This window comes from Mobula birostris, chromosome 6, assembly GCF_030028105.1.
Source record: "Mobula birostris isolate sMobBir1 chromosome 6, sMobBir1.hap1, whole genome shotgun sequence".
NCBI lineage: Eukaryota > Metazoa > Chordata > Chondrichthyes > Myliobatiformes > Myliobatidae > Mobula > Mobula birostris.
Window position 1 is genome coordinate 56607464 of NC_092375.1, and position 24403 is coordinate 56631866.

Consider the following 24403-nt stretch of genomic DNA (forward strand, 5'->3'; position numbering starts at 1 on the left):
TGGTTTACAAACAGAGGCAAAGTGTAGTGAGGAGAAGTTATCGATATGGCAAAATTGCAGTCAACAGGATAAGTTCCAACATAAAAGGTGGAGAAATCAAAAAGGATAAATACAGGACAGAAGGTGTTGATGGAATTGACAGCTTTGTTACAAAGCTTGCACACGATATGAAGATAGGTGGAAGGGCAGGTAGTTTTGAGGAAGTAGAGAGGCCACAGAAGAACTTAGATAGAATTGGAGAAGTGGCAGATGAAATACAGTGTTGGGAGTGTAAGGTCCTTGCTGTTAAAAGCAGATGATTATTTTCCTATTCAGGTACTCAATGGGAAGAAAGATAGTGGAACAGGTTGATGTGGTGAATTTAGCTTAAGGATTCAGTCAGCTCAAAACTAAAGGACAGAATTGTATACAACACGGAATTCCATTTCCTTTATTTTATAGACATTTTTGAACTATACTAAAATACATAAAGATTAAACAATTTGCATCTTTTCTTTAACTTCAGGGCACTAAAAAGCATTTGTAGCTAATAAGTAATTATAAAATATCTTTGCTATTATGATAATGAACCAAGGCTGGTCAATTTTCACTCAGCAGGCCCCAAAGGCAGCTGTACAATAATGACCAGAAATTCTTTTTTAATGATGTTGGTTCAGGGATAATTATTGATCCAAATACAGGAAGCACTCTATTCTTCTCTGGATATTCACATGGGATCTTTGATGTTTACTAGATGAGTTTTGTTTCAACATCTCATCCAAAAGCCATTAAAGCTCACCATGCTAAACTTCACAGTTTTCAGATTGAAAAAAAAATGTGAAAACACAACGCATTTTGATATTCTGTACTCAGTGTACCAAGTAATAATCAATAAGGTACAAAGAAAAGTTGCTCAATCATGGTCTTTTGAAGGACTATTTCAATTTGGTAGATAGCAAGAATCATTGGTTACCAAATGCACCATGACTTTTAACTTCCTAGGGATGCTGCCTGGCCTGCTGTGTTCACCAGCAACTTTTATGTGTGTTGCTTGAAATTCCAGCATCTGCAGATTTCCTCATGTATGACTTTTAACATCATGTGTTCTTTTTAGTTTTAAAGACAGATTCAATTTATCCTTCCATTATTGTCTTTCATGGTACAGCCAGCTCCAGGCAACCTTTGCTTCCATTCGGAAGTACTTGCCTTCTCCAGAGAAGATAACAAAACTTCTTTCTTGCAAAATAAAGAGGTTTTCTGGAAATGTTATCCTACTTTTGTCACTTCTATTCACACTGATAACAAAATAGAAAGCCAGATAAAGTGGAAGAAAATCAGGAAGAACAGATAGAGAGGGTGTTTTTCACCAAATAACCTCCCTGGCAATAAACACCGCATATTATATTTCTTTTTTATCTCAAGGAAATTGATCTGTTATTCATGGAGGAACTCTTCACCACACAGTAGATTCAAAACATTAATAAGCTTTCACTATAAGCTGTTCTTCTTAAGAGTTCTGGCAGCTGAAAACAGGTATGTGTTTGGAACTCACTTGTACCTAATGATGTATTGTGTACTCTTCTTCTTTCTGGTTTTCTGAATAGGCTTGTTCATCCACAAATTACAATCAATGCAATGATATCAGACTAGAAGTATATTCCCCATTATTACTGAAAAAGAAATGGAGGCATTGACCAACATTTTTGAAGGTTTGCTAGTAACAATGTACTTCGGTTTAAATTGCCTCAAAATCTCCTGAAAGCCATCCTTGTACAATGGAGCTCCAGTAGTAACAATGGCTTTTTATGTTCATTTTTCATGTTGTCATGGCAAACCTGTTAAAAGTGAATAGGAATGGCCTACTGCTTCCTGGCTGAAGTGTCAATGACAATAATTTGTCAATTTAATATCATTACTGAGAGGTTGATAAGAGGCTAAGTGAAATTGCTTATGAAGAGATTGTTGATGCACATTGCAGGTGTGGTTAAAGATGAGAAAAAAAATCAAATAACTATTTGAAGAAAAGGAAGATTAACAGGTTATAGGATGACAGAGTATGCATTGGGATTTATTGTAGCTAACAGCAAGCTCAGACATACGATCAGTTTATACACAATATATTGTTCTGATGCAAGTATTTAACCAAAGTTTGTTTTCTTTAATCAAATAGATAACTTCCAGCTCAAAGACATACGCAAGGGTAGAAGGGTAGATCAGAATTCCTGTCTTAAATTTGAAATCAACAGGAACATTTGCTTTCACCCTATCCAATTTCAAATTTCAAAAAAGTGCACCTTTTTACAGACAGCACTATATTAATAATGTGCTTACCTGAGAGCTTAATGCACGATTTTTAGCTTCAAACACAGAATTTTGAAAAACACACAGAAGCCAGGCAACATCATTTTCTGGAATGCCATTTCCTCTTGAATGTAATTATTCCATTGAGCACATTTATTAAAGCACTGACAATGTTTTGTCTTTTCCCCCTTATTATAGAGCAGTTGAAATAATATATCTTGAATTATGACAAGGTCACATTCCTATGGTGTCTTTATTGTAAATATATTTCATGTATCTTGGATTTCATATTTCATACAAATACAAATTGAATGGTGGTGCTCAATCGTAAGCACTGATAAAATCCAAAAAATTCAATGCAGCAAAAGATATTTAAAACATGTTCGCTTTATTCAGGGCTGTATTACAATTTAAATAGAGACAACAGCCATTTTGGGGACTATGTCAATTTGCTTGAAACTATCCATTTTTTTCAGTTTAACAGACTGGCAGTTTTCATGATATTATCACACTCAGCATATTGCCAAAGCATTACGGACTGGGTTTCAACCATTGTGACATTTCTTTGTGTGACAGACCACTAAAATAATGGCAGATTTATGAATTATTCCCAATACCATATGAAATGTATCCCTCTTTATTAAAGATAGCAGGTAGAGCTCTTACTCATGATACTTAATATAGCCCAGCAGAAGGAAGGCTGAGGGGGTGGATGAAGTTAGAAGATGTCACACAAGCAGCTCAGTTTAATTCAAGAAAAAGTGTTCAAATACTCAACCAAGTAACAATATAAACAATACTGACAAAGAAAGGAATCTATATATAGTACACATATTACAGAATAAAGTGAAACCTTTTTTTTTGCTTCATAGAAACCACATCTGTGGAAGCAAAGCTGACTTGAAGATAAATACTATGAGACATCCTGAAAGGTTTTAAAATTATACAGGGGCAGGCTGAAGACATCTCTGATCTGCCTGCTCCTCATTAATGTTACGTACGTATCACTATTATTTACGTGAGAAATAATGTTAAATGAATCTTCCTTCTTTGTTATGTTTTTTTTAATTTTCTTTTTGTCAGATTTTATTGTAAAACCAGACCTTTGCCTGTATACTATTTACTGTATATTTCCAAAATAATCATGCAACTGATTTGTTCAGAGTAAGTACAATAGCCAAATTAATTGTGAACTTTGCAGTCCTATGAGCGCTTGACACACTCTGATCAAATTCATCATTTTCTGCTTTTCCAATAGGGTTGCATGCTTCATTGTTTTAAAATAGCTATTTATTTTGTTAAGATGTTGTTAAGAGGTTTACTCCAGAATATCAAGCATTTCAAGATTCAAGATTGATTAATGTCATTTCTATTACACGTGAAGGAGAACAAAATAATTGTTACTCCAGATCTGACGCAGCATTAAAAAGGACTTTAAGATAAAGACCACAAAAATAAAAAAAAACAGAATGAACAGATATATATAAGGTAGCTTAAATACAAAGATTGATTGTATATTCATAAAGTGACACTAGTCACAGGAGTGTCTGTACATAAGGTGATTCTGACCAGGAAATGATAAAGTAGTAGTGGCGGGGGTGTGGAGGGGTGGGTTAGCGGGTGGACGTGTTGATCAGCCTCATTACTTGGGGAAAGTAACTGTTTTTGAGTGTAGTGGTTCTGGTGCTGATGCTACTAAATTTCTTCCCTGATGGGAGTAGGATAAACAGTCCAAGAGCAGGCGGTGGGTGGAATTCTTCATGATGTTACTGACACCCTTCTGTATACATGTCCATATACACTATGTTCTGTACTGCATATACCATATACTGCTATTTGTAGGCAGCAATTATCATTGAAAAATAGCCAAACAATATTATGGCTAGAGCCAGTAGTTAATCAGATTTGGTGGTATAAGTAATGCAATAGTTAACTGATTTAAATAAGGAGACCAAACAATCTTGGAATTCAGGAATAATCAAGTGGAACTCAACAATAACAACAACTTTAAACAGTTAAAAAAAACACTGCCTCAATTGAGCATTATCAAATAACATGGATAACAAGTCAGAAAACAAGATATTAACAAACAAGATAACCAAGGATTTGGTCAAATAAATAGTCTTAATGAAGAGATGCAAAGGAAAAGAAGACAAAGAAATGGAGACAATAAGAAATTTTAAAAAATACTATAACCACTCATGTTCACAGACAACATGAAAAGCTTTCTCGACATTTGCCTCTTGCTCTGTTGTTTGTTCTCTCGTGGATGAATGGTCTTTGCTTTACCCCTTGCACTCTTCTAATTATTATCTAGAATGTACAACTCTTCGAAATGGTGTTCATAACTACATTTACAGATATAAATCACTGATGACACAAGTACTTGGAGACATAAATCACTGATGCCAATGCTCTTTGTGGAATAATGTGCATGATATTGCATGCAGCCATTGTATGAATAAAGCTCCGCTGATTGGTCCCAAAATTAATTACTGGATTGGACCAACATTTTCTCTAATGAAGTGAATGACAATGCTACACTCTGGATCCCAGCTTCCAGTACCAGCGTTTAGTACAGCCCTAGCATGCAGAATGCTGAAATACTATACATTTTTCCAATTATTTATAGTTATGTGTGATCATAATAGTTTACTGGTGTGAATTTATTGGAAGAGGCTTAATAACATATGGCTAGACTGCAGTCTTTACTAAAACAGGAGAAATCTTAGTTTACAGTTGGTTTAAAATTGCTCACAAAAATCATAGGAACATGCATTTTGAAATATGATTTTTATGACATTGCGATTCACTTAGTAGTAATAGAAATCCTGCATGTAATTACCTGAAATCTGTGATAAAGATCTTTTAATGTTCCCGGAGCTGCTAACAGGCTATTCATGAATAAATGTACTAAGGTTACTAATGCAGCTATAGAGTTGCATCACAAGTGGATAATGGCCCCATAGTATTTGAGAAAATCTTGCTTAGCAGCTCAGCTTGTAATGGAACAGACATTTGGTGCGGGCAGGAAAATTGCAAATATAGGTTAGCCTGCTGCTGAATCAGTATATGCCTTCAATGCAGCAAAATGTCCAATTAAATCTGGTAGTCTAGGTCATACTGAGCCACATATGGAGACTGTAGGAGAGATGGCCAAGATCTTGGGTCCAAATGGTAGGTTTAAGGCAGGCCTTAGGGAAGAAAGCATGACTGAGATATGAGGAATCTGGGAAGGTATTTCAGTGCTTTGGCTTTAGTTGCCGTGTAGGCAAAGGTAGCAATTAAATTTAATGATAGTGAAGAGGCTGAAGAAGATTACAGAGCTAGGGAAAAGCATGATCTTGAAAAATCGTAAATAATGTTATGAATTTTATTGTCAAGGTGAAACTTAAGCTAAACCTACTACAGTATGTCTCCAACATAGAGCTGACAGGTGAATAGGACTTAATATAAACTAAAACCCAAGGAGCAGAATTTAAATTGATCTCAGAGTTGAAGAGAACAAAACAAGGAAGCTGTTCAGGAGTTTACTGGATTTTATTTAGATAAAATAAATGTAAGGTTAGGTTCTCTGCAACAGCTAAGTAGAGGCAGGCTAGAGTTATGAAATTTTATGAACATATTTGTCATGAAGAGGGGATGGAAGCCAAATAATATCTTGATAAAGACTGTCATAATGTACAGTCTGGGACAGTCAGAAGCTCAGGGGAAAAAGGCCTTGGACTAGAGCTTGTAGCAGGAGGGGTCTGTGGGATGGAAACATCAGTTTTCCTAATGTAGCCCCTCACATCAGGTTATGGTAGACCTGACTAACAGAAATTCAGCTTTATGCAAATTGTCTTTTTTTTTAAAAGAAGCCCATCTTCCTAAAGGAAGTGCTTCTCTCAACAGTCATACCCTATTGGTTGCAGTCTACTCTATAGGCTTGATTATTTTGATTGTAATGTAGACAGAAGAGAAGGGGTATTGATTTAATTAAAGAGAAATTAATGTTATACAGTTTGATGCACACGTATTAATAGAAAGAATTGCCTTGTTAGTTTCCAAAGCACATCCTTTAAGTGGCCTCCTGCTGTAAACCAGCAGCCTGTGATTGTTATCCCTGGTAAGATAGTTTGATTCTCCATGGTATACTGGTTCAGTTCTCCATATACTTTTTTGCATTTATTTATTTAATTCTTTTCACATAAATTTTCATATTGAATTTTTAGCAATGATTGGTGTATTTCATAAAGTTGACTTTCTTTTAACCAAATTGCTATAATCCTGGGGTAACCTGTTAATGGGTAGTGTTAGGGTAAACAAAGAAAATATTCTATGAAATTAAAGAGTGATACTGGAGAATTTGTTTGTTTCTGACTTATGAAAAAATGTTCCTATAATTTGTTCTGTGTGTTATCTGAATCTCTTTGTCTGTAATGCTACAGCAAGCAAGTTTTTTTTTATTCTACCCATATCCCCCGGTTCTTGTACTTATGACTGCAAACTTGACATGATTTGTTCTCAGGAATGGAAGCCTTATGTAATCCAGGGACTGCCTGAATTAACTTGGAGCAAAATGCTGCTCATCTTAGCAATTGATTTTGCCAGTTGTATTTGACAACCTACTTCCGCTAAATTTAGAGAGGAGCTGCAGGGTTGAGTTGGTTGCTGTCAGTAAGTTGGTGTAAACTTGTACCTTCCTTCTGGCCGAAGCTAATGAAAATGGCAAGAAAATGAAATATAGCCGCAAGTCAAGAATGTATTCTTAAGGAATATCAGATGCAACTGGTGCCACTGCATAGATGAATGGACAGATAAAAATAAGACTGATGAAGTCTATCCTTCTCTGCTTTATGATATCATAGAGATATAGAGGAAGATGGTGTGGTCAACTGTGTCAAACAATAACAAACAATGTAAATATAATGACAAATCAGAGACATGTAACAATTACTTTTCTCTTTGGTGCTTCAAACTTATAGCAAGAGGAAAAGGAGAGGCAAAGGCCTCTCTGTGGTAAAAGCATCATCACTGGGAATATTACTGACCAAGTGTATGCATGTATTCTAGTCCAAGTTTATTGTCATCTATCTGTACATATATACAACCAAATGTAACAGGGTTCCTCTGGACCATGGTGCACCCACACAACATGTATCACACACAACACATAAACCAAAATAATATACTATAAATAAGTTGATAAAATATAATTCAAAATGCATTTAGTAAAGTTAGCACAGGTAAACCGTAAACAGTACAGTAAACAGTACAGTAAACAGCTCACTATCCTAATTGTTTGAGATCCCTCACTCCTGACTGCAAGCAAGACAAAATTATATCAAAACCAATAATATAATAAGATCAAGAGAAGGCAAGTGAAATCTCTCATTTTTGCCCACATGGTAGCAAACTATTAATGGTTCAGAAATTAATTCAAATAAATCATTAATGATTCAAAAACTAATTCTTCATTAGCTTTGTTGTGAAAGCAGAGTTTGCAGGTGATGGAAGTGAAAAGCTTTTGTGGTCTGCATGTTCCATTTGTAGCTGCTGGGTGTTTAGAAGTCTCACAGTCTTTGAAACTTTTATCTAGTCTAACAGTTGTGTACTTTCTGCCTGATGGTAGGAGGTCAGACAGATTGTAGGACGGATGAGAGGTGTTCTTAACAATTCAGGATATTTACCTGTGCTTGGCATATATCCCTCTCAGCCTTTACTATCCATGTACATTTAAAATATTGTTACAGTAGTTGCCTCAACCATTTTCTCCGGAAGTTCACTCTTGGGTGATAAAGTTGCCTCTCAGGTTTCTATTAGATCTCTCCCCTCTCACCTGAATCTTATGCTCTCTAGACTTGGTTCCTCGACCTTGGGGAAAAGACAGTGCATATTTATCCTGAATATGCTCTTTATTATCTTATACACTGCTGTAACGTCACTCATCAGTCGCCCTCCATTGAATAAATTCCAAGCCTGCTCATTACTCTCTCCATACCTCAGTCCCTTGAGTCCAAGCAACATACTTGCAAATCTCCTCTGCAATCTTTTCAACTTAATGGCATTTTTTTTCTAATGACTGAATTGATCACAGTATTCCAAATGCAGCTTAACAATGTCTTATATACATCCAACATAACATCCCAAGTTTTATATTCAGTGTCTTGACTGATGAAGGTCAGTGCCAAAACTTGTTTCTTTATAACACTGTCTACCAAATACATCTCTTCTAGAGAACCATGTACATGTACTCCTTTGCCCCTCTGGTCGGCAACACTCCCAGGGACATACAATTCACTGTGAAAGTGTGCTGCAAGTGTTGGTGCTGGGCCCGCAACTGTTCACGATATACTTTAACGATCTGGAAGAGGGGAGTCTTCAGAGAGATATAGATAGGTTAAGCGAGTTGGCAAGGGTCTGGTAGGTGGAGTACAATGTTGGTAAATGCGAGGTCATCCACTTTGGAAGGAAAAATGGAAGATCAGATTATTATTTAAATGGTAAAAGATTGCAGCATGCTGCTGTGCAGAGGGACTTGGGAGTGCTTGTGCATGAATTGTAAAAGGTCAGTTTGCAGGTGCAGCAGGCTATCAAGAAGGCAAATGGAATGTTGGCCTTCATTGCTAGAGGGATTGAATTTAAGAACAGGGAGGTTGTGCTGCAACTGTACAGGGTACTGGTGAGGCTACATCTGGAGCTCTGCATGCAGTTCTGGTCTCCTTACTTGAGGAAGGATATACTGACTTTGGAGGCGGTGCAGAGCAGCTTCACCTGGTTGATTCCAGAGATGAGGGGGCTAAACTATGAGGAGAGATTAAGCCGCCTGGGACTGTACCTATTGTAATTCAGAAGAATGAGAGGAGATCTTATAGAAACACATAAAATTATCAAAAGGATAGGTAAGAGGGAGGCAAGAAAGTTATTTCTACTGGTAGGTGAGACTAGATCTAGGAAACATAGCCTCAAGATACGGGAGAGTAAATTTAGGATGGAGATAAGGAAGGACTGCTTTTCCCAGAGAGTGGTGAATCTGTGGAATTCTCTGCCCAGCGAAGCAATGGAGGCTACCTTAGTAAATATATTTAAGACAAGGTTGGATAGATTTTTGCATAGTAGGGGAATTAAGGGTTATGGGGAAAAGGCAGGTAGGTGGGATGAGTTCATGATCAGATCAGCCATAATTGTATTGAATGGCGGAGCAGGCTCAATGAGCCAGCTGGCCTACTCCAGGTCTTATTTCTCATGTTCTTGTGTTCTTAACTGTTCTCACTTGCCTTCTCACTTAAATGAACTTGAGTCTATTTACTATTCCTTGATCCACTTGACTAGTTGATCAAGATCTCTCTGTAAACACTGATAACCACCTTCAACTGCCAAAGTCAACACACATTTTAATGTCATATGCAAACTTATGAAACATGTCTTGCATATTCACATCTAAATCATTGATATAGATGACAACATCAGTTGGTCTAACCACCTTCCCTAGTGACCTCCAATCTGAAAAACAACTTTCCACCATCACAATTTTCTTCTTACCTTCAAACCATTTCCTGCATTCTATCAGCTAGCTCTCCATAGAGCTCATGCAATCGTAACAGCCACACGAAAACTCAACAAAGTCCCTTCATTGCTGGCCATATAGATTACATATACACCTTTCCCTCATTGACTTTCTTTGCCACTTATTCAAAAAAAAAATTCAATTTGTGAGCAGATCTTTATGTTCTTTATGTTCCAGAGGATATTGGAGGGACAGAATCTGTACGACCCTGGTTAGACCACACTTAGAATATTGTGTGCAGTTCTGGACACCTCATTATAGAAAGTATGTGGAAGCTTTAGGGAGGGTGCAGAGGAGCCTTACCTGGATTGGACAGCATGTCCCATGAGGAAAGTTTGAGCAAGCTAGAACATTTCTCTTTGGAGTGAAGGAGGATGAGAGGTGACTTGATAAGGTGTAAAAGATGATAAGAGGCATAAATCAAGTGGATAGTCAGGTGGAAATGGCTAACATGAGGTGACAAAAGGTTAAGTTGATTGGAGGAAAGTAGAGGGAGCATGCCTGAGGTAGGTTTATTATAGAGAGCGGTAGGAGCGTGGAATACACTGCCAGGTGTGGTAGACACAGGTACATTAGAGACACCTGTAAAAATAAATAGCAGATGGAATTTAACTCAGACAACTGAGAATATACTGCATTGTCAACAATCTGCTCAAGGAACTTAACAGGTCAAACATCATCTATGGGAGGAAAGGAATCATTAACATTATGGGTTGAAGCCTTGCATCAAGCTTGATATAAAATAATGCATTTTGGGAAATTTAAACAGGATATGATATACACAATGTCCTGTGCAGTTTTGTAAAACAGAGCCTTAGTTTCCAAAAAGTGACACCACAGGTGATGAAGAAGGCGTATAATATTCTTGGCTACATTAGTTTGGGCACTGAGAATAAGTATTAGGATATCCTGTTACAGTACTTGTGACACTGATGAGATTGCACATGGAATACTGCATGCAGATCTGCTCAGCATACAGCAGGAAAGATGTGATTAGGCATGAGAAGGAGCAAAAAAACATTTACATTGATGTTGCTGGGATTGGAAGACTTGACTTCCCAAGGAGAGTCAAGATAGGTTAGGGCTATCTTCCTTGGAGTGAAGGATGCTGACCAGTGACCTTACAGAGGTTTATAGAACCATGAAGGTATTAATAAGTTGGACAGTCGTAGTCATTCTTCCATAAGAAGGAAGTCTAAAATTGGGGGCAGAGGGTTTGGGTGAGAGGACAAATATGTAAAGAGAGTCCAAGAAACAAGTTTCTTTTTCTCAAAGAGACATATGAGGAACAAGCTGCCATAGGAAGTAATTAAGACAGGAACAACTACAACATCTAAAACATATTTGGTTGGGTCATGAATAAGAAAGATTTAGAGGAATATGGGCAAAATACAGGTAAATTGGACCAGATCAGGAATGCTAAACATAGACCCTCTGTATTTATGGTTGACAATAATTTGATACACAAGAAGGAAATCAGTGAATCTGTTCTATGGTCCAAATTTTCATCCACATCCATTACAAAAAAAAAGGTTGGAATGATAAGATTTGGCGTCAACCATTCTGAAGAAATGGCAGGATAACTAGAAAAAGTGATGATCATGTAAGTAAAGGCAAAATGATAAAACAAGATAATGGCAAAGGCAGACAGAAACATGAAAGAATGTGAGCTTTGTTGAAAATCTGCATAAAAAGCAACCCATGCAAAAGAGCAATAGGGTATCCAACAAAGGTAAAATGAAAACAGTAGGAAATAATATGCCATGGAGGGAGAAAACAGTAATGTTCTGCATTGTATTTACTTCACATTGCATAAGCCATAAAATTACCTGCTTTGACTCTTTTAAAAATGATTCCTGATCTGTATTTCAATCACTTTTCATCCCATGTTAGATTCATTCCTGATTAGGAACACGTTAGACTGAGCATTTTAAAGTTTTCTAATGCAGTGCATGTTTTTACCCAACTTGGACTGACATTTTTCATGGATAAGGTGGCAAAATGACATATCATAGCTACCTCTCTATGTTGACTTTGGGCAGGTTTAATAGATGAAACAATTCAGAAAATTATGCTTTGAAAATTCTTTGAAAGCTCCTGTGATAACCATGAGAAAAAAGTGTGCTCCTGCAAATGTAATACCTACTTGGTACAAACCTTTGTGATATATTGTTGCTGGAGCATCTCTAACTTTCCAAATATTTTATTCTGCAGGGAAATTATGAAAGCATGAACTACACTGAACAGCATAATTTATGACAGATGAATCCAAAGCATTTCTAATAGTCCCTTCCAATGCACTGAAATACAAAAAATCCCACAGTTCAACAGCACAAATTGAGCCATCCAATTGCTTGGAAAAGGCTTAACAATATAGGTATGCATGCTTATTTTCAGAGGCAACTTCACATTCTTCCCAGCCGTTGCTGGAAATGCAAGAACTGTACGAGATCATGGGATGGTCTTAGTAACAAGAGTGATACTTTAGAAAGGGTGGGTATGAAGTATTTCCTCTTCAGAACAATCCAGAAAATGGAAGCGCAACATTAAACTAAGAGCTAGGTCAGGAGTGGGGGGAATTTGAAGTCTTGTCTCCCAAAAGGTTATTGAGTTCTGCCAGTCTATCACTTCAAAACTATGATGGGTTGATTGTAATTTTGCAAACATATTGAAGAATGCAGAACCAATGAAATATTATATTCAAATGTAAAAACAAACGCAAAGCATAAATTATCTATTTTTGATCCTTTGTAACAGGGGTGAAATTCAATTGATTTCCTGAAGCCTCTTACTGAAAATCTGATGTAACCCATTTGGAATACCAGTCCATAATGAGCGATAACATTGATGTGTCTGGTGCAATGACTGGCCCCATGATCAAGCAGGTAAAAAGCATGAAGACATAAAAGAAATGCAGATGTTTGAACCTGAAGCAAAGAAAAGCTTCAGAGGGAACAGCGGCTCAGGTAACATCTGTGGAAGAAAATGGTCTCAGATGCTGCTTGACCTGCTGAGTCCCTCTGGCACTTTGTATTTTGCTATTTCAGAAAGCACCCCTTTTGCTGAGTGCAGTAGACAAACAAGGCACATTGTAGACTGCATAACCTACTTGAAGTTTCTCAAAACATCTCATATGATTAGCCTCTTTAATAATTTCAGCATGTGAGATTAAATCTAAGCAATATCAAAGGAAGCATTTCCAGTATGCTTGAGACTAAGATCGTGCTACAAAACTGAAGTGAGCCATTAATGTGTTGTATTAAATATACCATTTATATATACATTATGTTCATTTCTCACATAACAGACCCGTGTGATCTTACTTTGTAATATCAGCTAAACTGTCCTGCATTATTTTAGAAGCAATTCATGCTCTTGCTGAAATTATAATTTTGTGCTATAGTGTGTGATGCACTTCCATTAAAAGAAGCAGATGAATCACTGAGACTTTCATTAAAAAAGCAGATGAATCATTGAGATAAAACCTAACTTTTTGGACATTTTAGGATTGAAATTCACTATTTTGTCCAGTGTACAAAATGGGGAATTAAACAATATAACAGGGTCTAAAATAGAGGAGGAGAGGATGGATGAATTTATATCCATAGATGTTATACCTTCTTGATCAATAACAATCAATTCTCACACAGTACACTAGATTGGTTCTTTGGGAACAGTTTTATGCGCTAAATGATGAAACCTAAGCTGTTACACCAGAAAGCTATCCTGATATTGAATCATCATCATCATGTGCCATATCATATGATGTAGGTGATCATGGTCCCATGAGCACACACACTAGATGCAAGAATGACATAAAGCATGAAGCCAATTCGGAGACATTCATTGATAAATAAATTCAAACAGATGGATTCAAGGCTTCTGTGCAGGTAGTGAAGAAAATGTTACATTTTGGATAACATTGTTTGCAGTCTAATATAATCTAAAATTATTCTTACTCTGCAGAACCACTCATAGAATAAGAGGCTAATGTTGTATTATTCTGAATACTTTAAGCATAGATGAAATGACCTTGGAAACCTAAAATAGGCCCAGTGGGTACATATTATTTCTCTGTAGCTATATGCAATAGCTTACTCTTCATAGATGAAGTTAAACAGTAAATTGGCATTAATTTTTTTGCAAATTTTCAGTTTGATTGTGAAGAATTATTGGAGCTCACCTGACATTGATTCGGCCATACCTTCTCTCATTCTTCAATCTACTGAGCCCATCAGCATGCATCTTCAGGATACCTTACACAGGCCCTGATGTCTGGGTAACTTTCCCCTACCAAGTCCCAATTTCCAGCCACTTCCAGATCTTTTCTTCTACCCCCCCGCCCAATGCTAATTTTACATAATATTCTACATCCAACCCTCAGATTTTGTCACCCCATCCAACCCCTACTCTTAGGGAAGATTCCGCATTCCAGATCGTAGGTAAACATCTGATTGCTCAGTCCTCTTTCTCCACTAACTCCCTCACCCTATTGTGGAATTAAGTTGAACAAAGGTAGATTTGTAGTACTTGGAAACTTGGATCGATGGATTATTGGTGTCTGCTTGGGTAGGCACTGTGCAATAAACCTACAGGGGCCTTTTAATGACATACAAGAGCTTCCAGGCCACTGTGCTTTCATTTTTTTTAAATATAATCTGCCAGCTTTATACTTTGGTTATGTGATGATGTATCTGATTTTCTGCGTTGGTAATTTTTACCAATTAACTTGAACATATTTTTTAAACTTATTAAATTTTAGTTTTAGTTGCTTGTTAGAAAAAAGGATTAATTCACATCATTTTAACAGAGGCACGCAAAACCAGCGATTTTACTGTCTCAGTCACTAATGTGTATTTGGAGTGTTGTTATGTGCTATAATATAGCTTTGAGTTCATTGCAGAAGGAAGGTGGGTAATCACTGAGTTCCATCCAGGACTGATCTCAAGAAGCAATGTAGCTACAGTGAAGGGTAGAGCATGCAAAATGCAAATAAATGAGAATCTATTAATTTTTAACTCATTAACAGAAGATAGTGGGCACAGAGATTATTTTGTTTTAATAAATTGCATTCAGGGAACTGCAATGTGAGCTGTCATTTCCTTTTGCTGCTTCAAGCTAAAAGAACACCTGTGTCATGTTCCTACATCAAGAGCAAAGTTAAAACTGATTAGGTATTTTAATGATCTTGTGCTTGGTATTACAGAACGCAACATGAAATACTGGTTTGTACTTTAGCATAACATTAATAACTACAGGCAGGAAGATAGCCAAGAACAAGAAGCATAAAGAATAATTTTTTATGCACATGATTATTTACTTGGCACAAGTTAATAGAAGCTGCTATACTCATAGTATTATGTGTCATGATGCATTGTTTCTTTAAGTAAACATTTGATAGCCTATTTTAATACTGTGTTTTCAGTTAAAAGACTGTCTTATTCCATTCTGTGAAGTAAAATCAATTGTTTTGGTCTTTGCAAATCTAAATCCTTAGCTTTATTTTTGGCATAAAATTTGACATTAAGTGCTCACAAAATCAAGGAGATACAATAGCTCCTTGAGGTTGTTATAGCTGAGGGTGGTAATGGGGACAAGCTCCCACTACCTATTAAATACTCCCAATGACATGCACTTCAAATAGCCTCTGACAACCAAGTCCAGCTCCCAGCCTTCATGTGTGGCTTAGCTACTAAGCCGGGAAGAACCATTTCTATTGACAGGAGAAGGGGCAAAGGTGGGTTACTGGTGCCTTAAGCTAGTCACTTCAGGCAGATGGGGCTCGTTAGCCATGGTGGCAGCTCTTCTAGGAGAAGGAAAACCTTGATCTCAAACCTCCACTGCCTTATGGCTGTACACACTCACGGAGAAGGCTTCTGCAGTAAATCCTGAGGGAAAAATCCGGAACTGGAGTCCCTAAGGCAGTTCTACACAGCGGCAACTCCTGCAACACTGTTGGTACCAACCTGTATCAGTCTCTGCCGTTCCTTTGGGTTCAACAGATGCATGGAGAGGCCGAGCTTGCTATATAGACCACAACTTGTTCTCCATATTGGCCTGCCCAGACTTGTGTATCTTGGCAGTTAGGGGACGCGATATCCATGGTCAACTCTGCCCAATGGAGGCCCTCACTCACCTCATAATGTTTCAAGTTAACTCATTCAAAGAGTTGAGGAATAGACAGTGGATATATTACATACATTTGGAGAAAATCTGAATTGTTAGCAAGGATTTTGCAACTCTTGGCAAGCCATAGACACACACTCATGGTTTACAAGAAAAATCCTGAATTATATTTGGGGGATCCAGAGGCCAGCCTGAGTACCACAGACGAGGGCTGTGCATATGTAAATAATATCACTTAATGGAGGCAATAATGACCACAATTGATAAAACACAGGTGGTAACCTATTTGTCATTTCAGCTGTTGAAGTTGTTAATAATATTTTATATGGAACGCATTACTGAAAATATTTTCTATTTTGAACTCATTTTTCCTTGATTTTGAACCTAAGAAGTTCAAAGTTGAAAGTACCTGTACATATATGACACCGTTTACAACCCTGAGACTCATCCTCTTGTGCGCATACTCAATAAATCTATAATAGAAAACTAATCATAATGGAATGAATGAAAGACCTCACCAATTTGGGTGTTCAACAAGTGTGCAAAAGACAACAAACTGAGCAAATACAGAAAGAAATAAATCATAACAATAAATAAATAAGCAATAAATTCAAAAACATGAGATGAAGAATCCTTAAAAGTGAATCCATAGCTTGTGGGTACATTTCAATGACGAAATGAAGTTGAATGAAATTATCCCTTTTGGTTCAAGAGTCTGATGGTTGAGGGGTGATAACTATTCCTGAACCTGGTGGCATGAGTCCTGAGGCTCCTGTACCTCCTTCCTGATGGTAGCAGTGAGAAAAGAGCATGTCCTGGGTGATGGGGGTCCTTAATGACGGATGCCGATTTCCTGCGACAATGTTTCATGTAGATATTCTCAATAGTGGGGAGAGATTTACTTATGATGACTGGGTTGTATCCATTACTTTCTGTAGGATTTTCCATTCAAGGGCATTTCATACCAAGCTGTGATAAAACTAGTCAATATACGCTCCACTGCAGATCTATAGAAGCTTGTCAAAGTGTTATATATCACACCAAATCTTTGCAAACTGCCACGATGCAGAGGCACTACCATGCTTGCTTTGTAATTGCACTTATGTGCCAGGCCCAGGACAGGTTCTCTGAAATAACAACACCAAGGAATTTAAAATTGCTGACCTTCTCCACCTCTGACCCTCCATTGAGGACTGGCTCACGGACCTCTGATTTCCTCCTCCTTAAGTCAATAATCAGGTCCTTGGTCTTGCTGACATTGAATAAGAGGTTGTTGTAATGGCAGCACTCAGCCAGATTTTCAATCTCCCTCCTATATGCTGATTTGTCACCACCTTTGGCATATGACAATGGTGACATCAGCAAACTTGTATGTGCCATTGGAGCTGTGCTTAGCCTCAGAGTCACAAGTGTAAAGCAAGTAGAGCAGAGGGCTAAGCACATTGCCTTGTGGTGCATCTCTGGGATGACCGTGGAGGAGATGCTGTTGCCAATCCAAACTGACTGGGGTCTCCAAATGAGAAAATCTAGGCTCAATTGCACAAGGAGGTATTGAGGCTAAGGTCTTGAAGTGTAATTGTTTAGATTTGAAGGGATGATTGTATTGCACGCTGAGCTGTAGTTAATAAAGACCATCCTGGCATCTTTGCCGTCTAGATGTTCTAGAGTTGAGCGAAGAGGTAGTGAGATGGCACTTTCTATGGACCTGTTGTTCTGGTAGGCAGATCCATTTTGCTTCTCAGGCAAGAGGTGATATGTATCATCACCAACCTACCAAAACACCTCACCACTGTGGATGTAGTTATGTACACTTGAACAGATAATGGTTTACTTTCAGCAATCTTTGTGGAAACAGCATATTCCATTCTGTTCATCTCCTTCTGCTCCACATTTCTACTGCTGATACTTTATAAATGGTTGGTTGGAAAGCTTAATAGCTGGGCTGCCTGTTCATGACTTGTTATTCTTCTGATTTCTGCATTCTCTCGTTTCTAGCCTGTGGTTCCAAGAATGTCATGACTGAGATTAAAGCTTATCCCATGATTCTGTGCTTATGGGTATTCAGATTGTTTGTCACCTTGCTGCCATGCATTTCATGATTTGAGATTTGAAATTATGAATGAATCACATACAATTCATTTATTTCTAATTGGAAGTTAAACATTCAGAAGTTAGTTAATTATGAAGTACTTCACGTTTCAGCCCTTGTTATTGAATAATAGATAATTTATTTATGTGTGATATTTTTAATAAGATATTCTGCGTAATGTATATGGTTGAAAGCAACCGTAGGAAATATTTTGAACTACAGATGTTGTCAGAGAATTTTGGCTATATTGTTTTGAATTAATTATAGGATTTTTTAATATAAAATAATATAATAGGTTTGAGCAATGATAGACTCTTTGTCACACTGACATACATACGCACACAATTACTGCAATTTTTTACCCATTTTAGAGTTTTTCGGATGTTAATATTTGATAACTAAATTTACATTGAAACATATAAAACCTACGACACAATACAGGCCCTTCAGCCCACAAAGCTGTGCCGAACATGTCCCTACCTTAGAACTACCTAGGCTTTACCCATAGCCCTCTATTTTTCTAAGCTCCATGTAGCCATCCAGGAGTCTCTTAAAAGACCCTATCATTTCTGCCTCCACCAACGCCACCGGCAGCCCATTCCACGCACTCACCACTCTCTGCGTAAAAAAATTACCCCTGACATCTCCTCTGTACCTATTTCCAAGCCCCTTAAAACTATGCCCTCTCGTGCTAGCCATTTCAGCCCTGGGGAAAAACCTCTGACTATCCACACAATCAATGCCTCTCATTATCTTGTACCCCTCTATCAGGTCACCTCTCATCCTCCGTTGCTCCAAGGAGAAAAGGCCGAGTTCACTCAACCTATTCTCATAAGGCATGCTCCCCAATCCAGGCAACATCCTTGTAAGTCTCTTCTGCACCCTTTCTACGTTTTCCACGTCCTTCCTATAGTGAGGTGACCAGAATTGAGCACAGTACTCCAAGTGGGGTCTGATCAGGGTCCTATACAGCTGCAACATTACCTCTCGGCTCTTAAACTCAAATCCACGATTAATGTAGGCCAATGCACCGTATGCTTTCTTAACCACAGAGTCAATCTGTGTCGCAGCTTTGTGTGGACTATGGACTCCGAACCCAAGATCCCTCTGACCCTCCACACTGCCAAGAGTCTTACCATTAATGCTATATTCTGCCATCATATTTGACCTACCAAAATGAACGACCTCACACTTTTCTGGGTTGAACTGCATCTGCCACTTCTCAGCACAGTTTTGCATCCTATCAATGTCCTGTTGTAACCTCCAACAGTCCTCCACACTATCCACAACACCCCCAGCCTTTGTGTCATCAGCATATTTACTAACCCATCCCTCTACTTCCTCATCCAGGTCATTTATAAAAATCACAAAGAGTAGGAGTCCCAGAACAGATCCCTGAGGCACATCACTGGTCAGTGGCCTCCATGCAGAATATGACCCATCTACAACCACTCTTTGCCTTCTCTGTGCAAGTCAGTTCTGGATCCACTAAAATTCAAAAAAAATGTTATTCTGAAATAACAGCTACCACTTTGAAAAACTATTGCTCTGTGACCAAGAAGAACTGTATCATCCTGAGGAACTGCTTATTCTAACACATTTTTTTGTTAGTTAAAAGCTGAAATATTTGAATATGGCATCAATTATGATTGCCAGGAATACCTTTGACAATTATTGTATACTGTACCTTTTATGCACTATCAATTAATATTTACAAAAAGATATTTGTAAAATATAACATTTTAAGTCTATTATTCCTTGATCTTCAGAAAAAAGAAATTTCAGATGTCAAAAGGAGCATGTGAAGTATGTTATTCTGCTTACTTTAGCCTAGTATTTGTTTTTTTAACCTGATGAAATCACAATCGTTCTATAACCCACAATAGCTTTGCTTACAAATGTTTTGTATAGCTTTCAAAAATTTAACATAGTCTCAGTAGTTTGTCAGCAAAGTTAATTTCATACATTTTGTGTGACAATGTTATTTTTTGATATCAATTCTATGTCCATACTCTAATATTGTTATGTTCTCTTCTTCTGGATTCATTCAAAATAGCTTAGATAGCTTCTTTCTAACCATTTGGTCTGTGTAACGTGTTATCATTGGTTAACTATTTTAAGTGTGAATATTTTCCGATGCATCCACATTGAATCCTCCTTACAGAACTGAATGTCAGACTCCAGATTTAAATTAGTTCAGCCATTTTTTTTAACCCAGTACACTGAGGCCCGAATTCTATATGATGACTTATCCATTTATACCTTCTGTTTTTCAACCTTAGCCACTGGTAATTTTGTAGCCTAAGAAAGGCAAACCTGCTTCAAGCATTATTGACTAGCTAACTGAATTCTGCAAGATGAGTACAACACACTCTTCTTATTAAACTTTATATTTAGTCTCCACCAGCTGGAAATAATATTCTAGGCACCGCACCTTGAATCAATCTGATAGATTTTGAACACATCTAGTTTCAATTCATTATCCAGTTTGCAGATTCATTTTTTAAGCTTATTTGCATTTTCTGTTTTGGAAGTTGCATACAATTTGAATATGTTTACTCTTTAAAAGTTTGTACACTTATGCTGTGCTTATGCATCAAACTTCAAGCATTTCAGAGAGGCCGATACAACAATTTTTTTTGTATAAGTTAATTGTTTTGACAAAATAGCCAAGATTTTGCTCAGAAATGACAAACATTACTCTTACCTGAAGGGGAAATGTGTCTCCAATTTATGACAGGTTCTGGTCTTCCATTAGCTAAGCACACAAGAGTGACATTGCTGCCTTCATTGACGGTGATATTAGAAGAGATGTTGTAGATCTTTGGTGGAACTGTAGAGAAAAGCATATTGAAATCATAAAACAAATTTATAATACGTCTCTTTTTATTACCTCGTATTAGCTTTACTGTCAGCCTACATTTTATACTATAAGTATTTGTAACAAATAGGTTGTCTGATTGTTTTCAAATCTAATTTAAAATCAATTTGGTCTGCATATTTCAAAACATATTAATGAACTAAATGCAAATTTTCCCCTTCAAATAATATTCTAACCTACATTAAATTCCACTATACAACTAAAAGTTGAAGACACAATCAGACAGCAAGAAATCCAATTAAATCAGCTTTCTGTATGTGTCTGCCATGACTCAGATATTTAAATCATTGTCAAATATCATAGACTTTTAGAAAAGTGATTCAGAAATTCAAAGAATAGTTTTGTTTTAATTATCAAAATGAAAAGAAAAATCTGCTATTCGCTAAGTAGGATATCCAGTCATTTCTGGAACAAATCACATCATTTTGGAAATTCTTCTGACAAATCTTCCTGTCATGAATCATGCTGGCTCAGGTGTTTCATCTCCTTTGTCACACTCTCATGAAATAATTTGATTTTCTGTGCAACAACATTACACTCTTTTCAAAAGTGCCCTTAGAAAATGGCTGTTGTTATTCGCAGCTAGGCTTCTCTTAAAATGACCATGTTTCAATAGTAACATGACAAGTGCAGTCAATTTCCTTCAAATTCAACACAATCATCTCAATGGCAAAGGGGGAAGGTCCAGATTCAAAGGACATTAAAGTACTAATTTTGTACAGCTGACTAATTGTGAGATTTTGGCAAACTATGGAGAATTTGTAATGCCAATATTCTATGTGTAAATGCAAAATTCTTGCACTGTGGAATATAGCATAAAGAATGACCAATATTATCCAACTAAATATTTAATCTGCTAATAGATCTGGTAGTTATAAAACTTGATTACATACTTTATTATTTTCTAAGAAACCATTTTGGTTTTCCATAGCAATATGCTGAAGACCACAATCTCTCACCCATTGTTGAAAAAGCAACAAATTATTCGATTAAAAAACGACATAAAATAGTGTGGATCTGAATTTTCAAGACATCTGTTAGGAATTCTGCAAAGCTACACTTGACTGTGTGGTTTGGCACAACTCAAATGACATCGATAAAATTGCTGCTATCACCAGTGTTATTTGTAGAATCTCAGATGGCGATTGGGAGGTGCATATGAGTGAGATAGATCATTGGGTTGTGAGGCATTGCAAAAACAGCTTTGCACTCGATGTCGGTAAGACCAAGAAATTGTGGAAGGAGACGTCGGGAGAACAAACACCAGATCTCATCCAGTGATCACAGCAGGCAAGGTGAGCAGCTTCAAGTTCCTGGGTATCAACATCTTAAAAGATCTATTCTGGGCCCAAAATATGATGCAATCATGAAGAAAGCACACAATCAATTTGACTTCATTGGGGGTTTGAGATATGGTATGTCACCAAAGACATATCAAATTTCTGCACATGTATTTAGATCATAAAACCATAAGACATAGGAGCAGAATTAAACCATTTGGGCCATTGGGTCTACTCTGGCATTTCATCATGGCTGATCCATTTCCTTCTCATCCCCATTCTCTTGCCATAATCTTCAATGCCCTGACTAATCAAGAGCCTACAAACCTCTGCCTTAAATATACCCAATGAACTGACCTACATAGCTGTCTGTGGCAATGAATTCCACAGATTTACCACCATTTGACTAACAAAACTTTTCCTCATCTCTGTTTTAAATGGACATCCCTCAGTTCTGAGGTTATGCCCTCCGATCCTAGATTCCCCTACTATAGGAAGCATACACTCCACGTCCACTCTATTTAGGTGTTTCAAGATTCAAAAGGTTTCAGTGAGATCCCCCTCAATCTTCTAAACACCAGTGAGTACAGGCCTGGAGCCATCAAAAGCTCCTCATAAGTTAACTCTTTCATTCCTGGGATTATTCACATAAAACCTCCTTTGGACCCTCTTCAATGCCAGTGTATCTTAGAAATAAGGGGGCCAAAACTGCTCCCAATACTCCAAGTGTGGTCTGACCAATGCCTTATAAGACTTGAGCATTACATCCTTGCTTTTGTATTCTAGCCCTCTTGAAATGAACATTAACATTGCATTTGCCTTCCTTACCATTGACTCAACCTACAAGCTAACCTTTAGAGAATCGTGCATCTAAGTCCCTTTGCATCTCTGGTTTTTGAATTTTCTCCCCATTTAGAAAGTAATCTAAGCCTTTATTCCTTCTATCAAAGAGCAAGACCAGGCATTTTCTTACACTATATTCCATCTGCCACTTCTTTGCCCTTTCCCCAATCTGTCCAAGTCTTTGCAGACACCCTGCTTCCTCAACACTGCTTGCCCCTCCAGCTATATTCGCATCATCCGCAAACTTGGCCACAATGCCATCAATTCCTTCATTCAAATCATTGACATAGTATGTAAAAGAAGTAGTCCCAACAGCGACCCCTCTGGCACACTATGAGTCATGGGCAGCCCCCCCTTTTGACTGGTTGCATCACTGTGTGGTATGGGGGTTCCAATGCACAGGATCAAAGAAGACTTCAGAGGGTTGTAAACTCAGCCATCTCCATTACAGGCACGAGCCACCCTGTCACTGAGGACATCTTCAAAATGCAACTCTCACCATCTGGGACATGCCCTCTTTTCATTACCATCAGGAGCTTGATGACATACGCTCAATGTTTCAGCAACAGCTTCTTCCCCTTCACCATCAGATTTCTGAACAGTCCATAATCACAATACCTTATTATTCCTCTTTTGCACTATTTAATTATTTTATTTTGTAACATATAGCAGTATTTTTAGTATTGTACTGTACTGCTGCCACAAAACGACATATTTCATGACAAATAGCTCTGATAATAAACATGGTCTGATACTTAATGGAATTAATGTGAAAGGTTTCTTTCTCCTGAATTTTATCTTTTTGGAAAAAAATAACAATAGCCACATTAGTTGCATTCACAGAGAAGTTAAAGCTACAATTCTGGTTTGAATATGATCGCAGAACTGACTATGCCCTCACTGGTTGTATATGACACTTATAATATTCATATCTGCCCGAAACGATGACTTGGTTTAAAGAGGCAGAGGGGCTTTTTCAAGTGTCATTTTTGGAAAATATCATTGCATTTTACAGAATATGAGCAGGAAAAGTTTTTCAGTGCCCACTGAAAAGCAGCAAGCTTTTTGAATGGACTTTTAAAATGATGTTCTCTTACTCTCAATGTTCAACAATAAATTCATAAATCAAGTGCATTTTACAGTGCTAAAAGTAAATTATGGACTAAAACCCAGATGTTGGTACTGCTGGTTTCTTAAAAATCCATAAGTTATGCACAGCAGCTGTATTAGGGATTGGACCATAACACACAATCATACAACATCTATGCAGCTATTCATCTTCAAAGATTGCAAATAGAATCGATGAACATCTTCTTCTTCAGTAGTCTTTTAGGAATGGGGATGACTAGCTGGTG

The 24403-nt window shown here is 37.4% G+C and overlaps 1 protein-coding gene across 1 annotated transcript in view; it reads right to left on the minus strand.

Moving 5' to 3' along the window:
- The window catches only part of lsamp (limbic system associated membrane protein), an 858459-nt gene that overhangs the window by 279356 nt on the left and 554700 nt on the right, over window positions 1-24403 (minus strand). The window contains exon 3 of the mRNA XM_072262290.1: window positions 20752-20877. Within this exon, the coding sequence (XP_072118391.1) occupies window positions 20752-20877 (126 nt within the window). The remainder of the gene's footprint in view (window positions 1-20751; window positions 20878-24403) is intronic.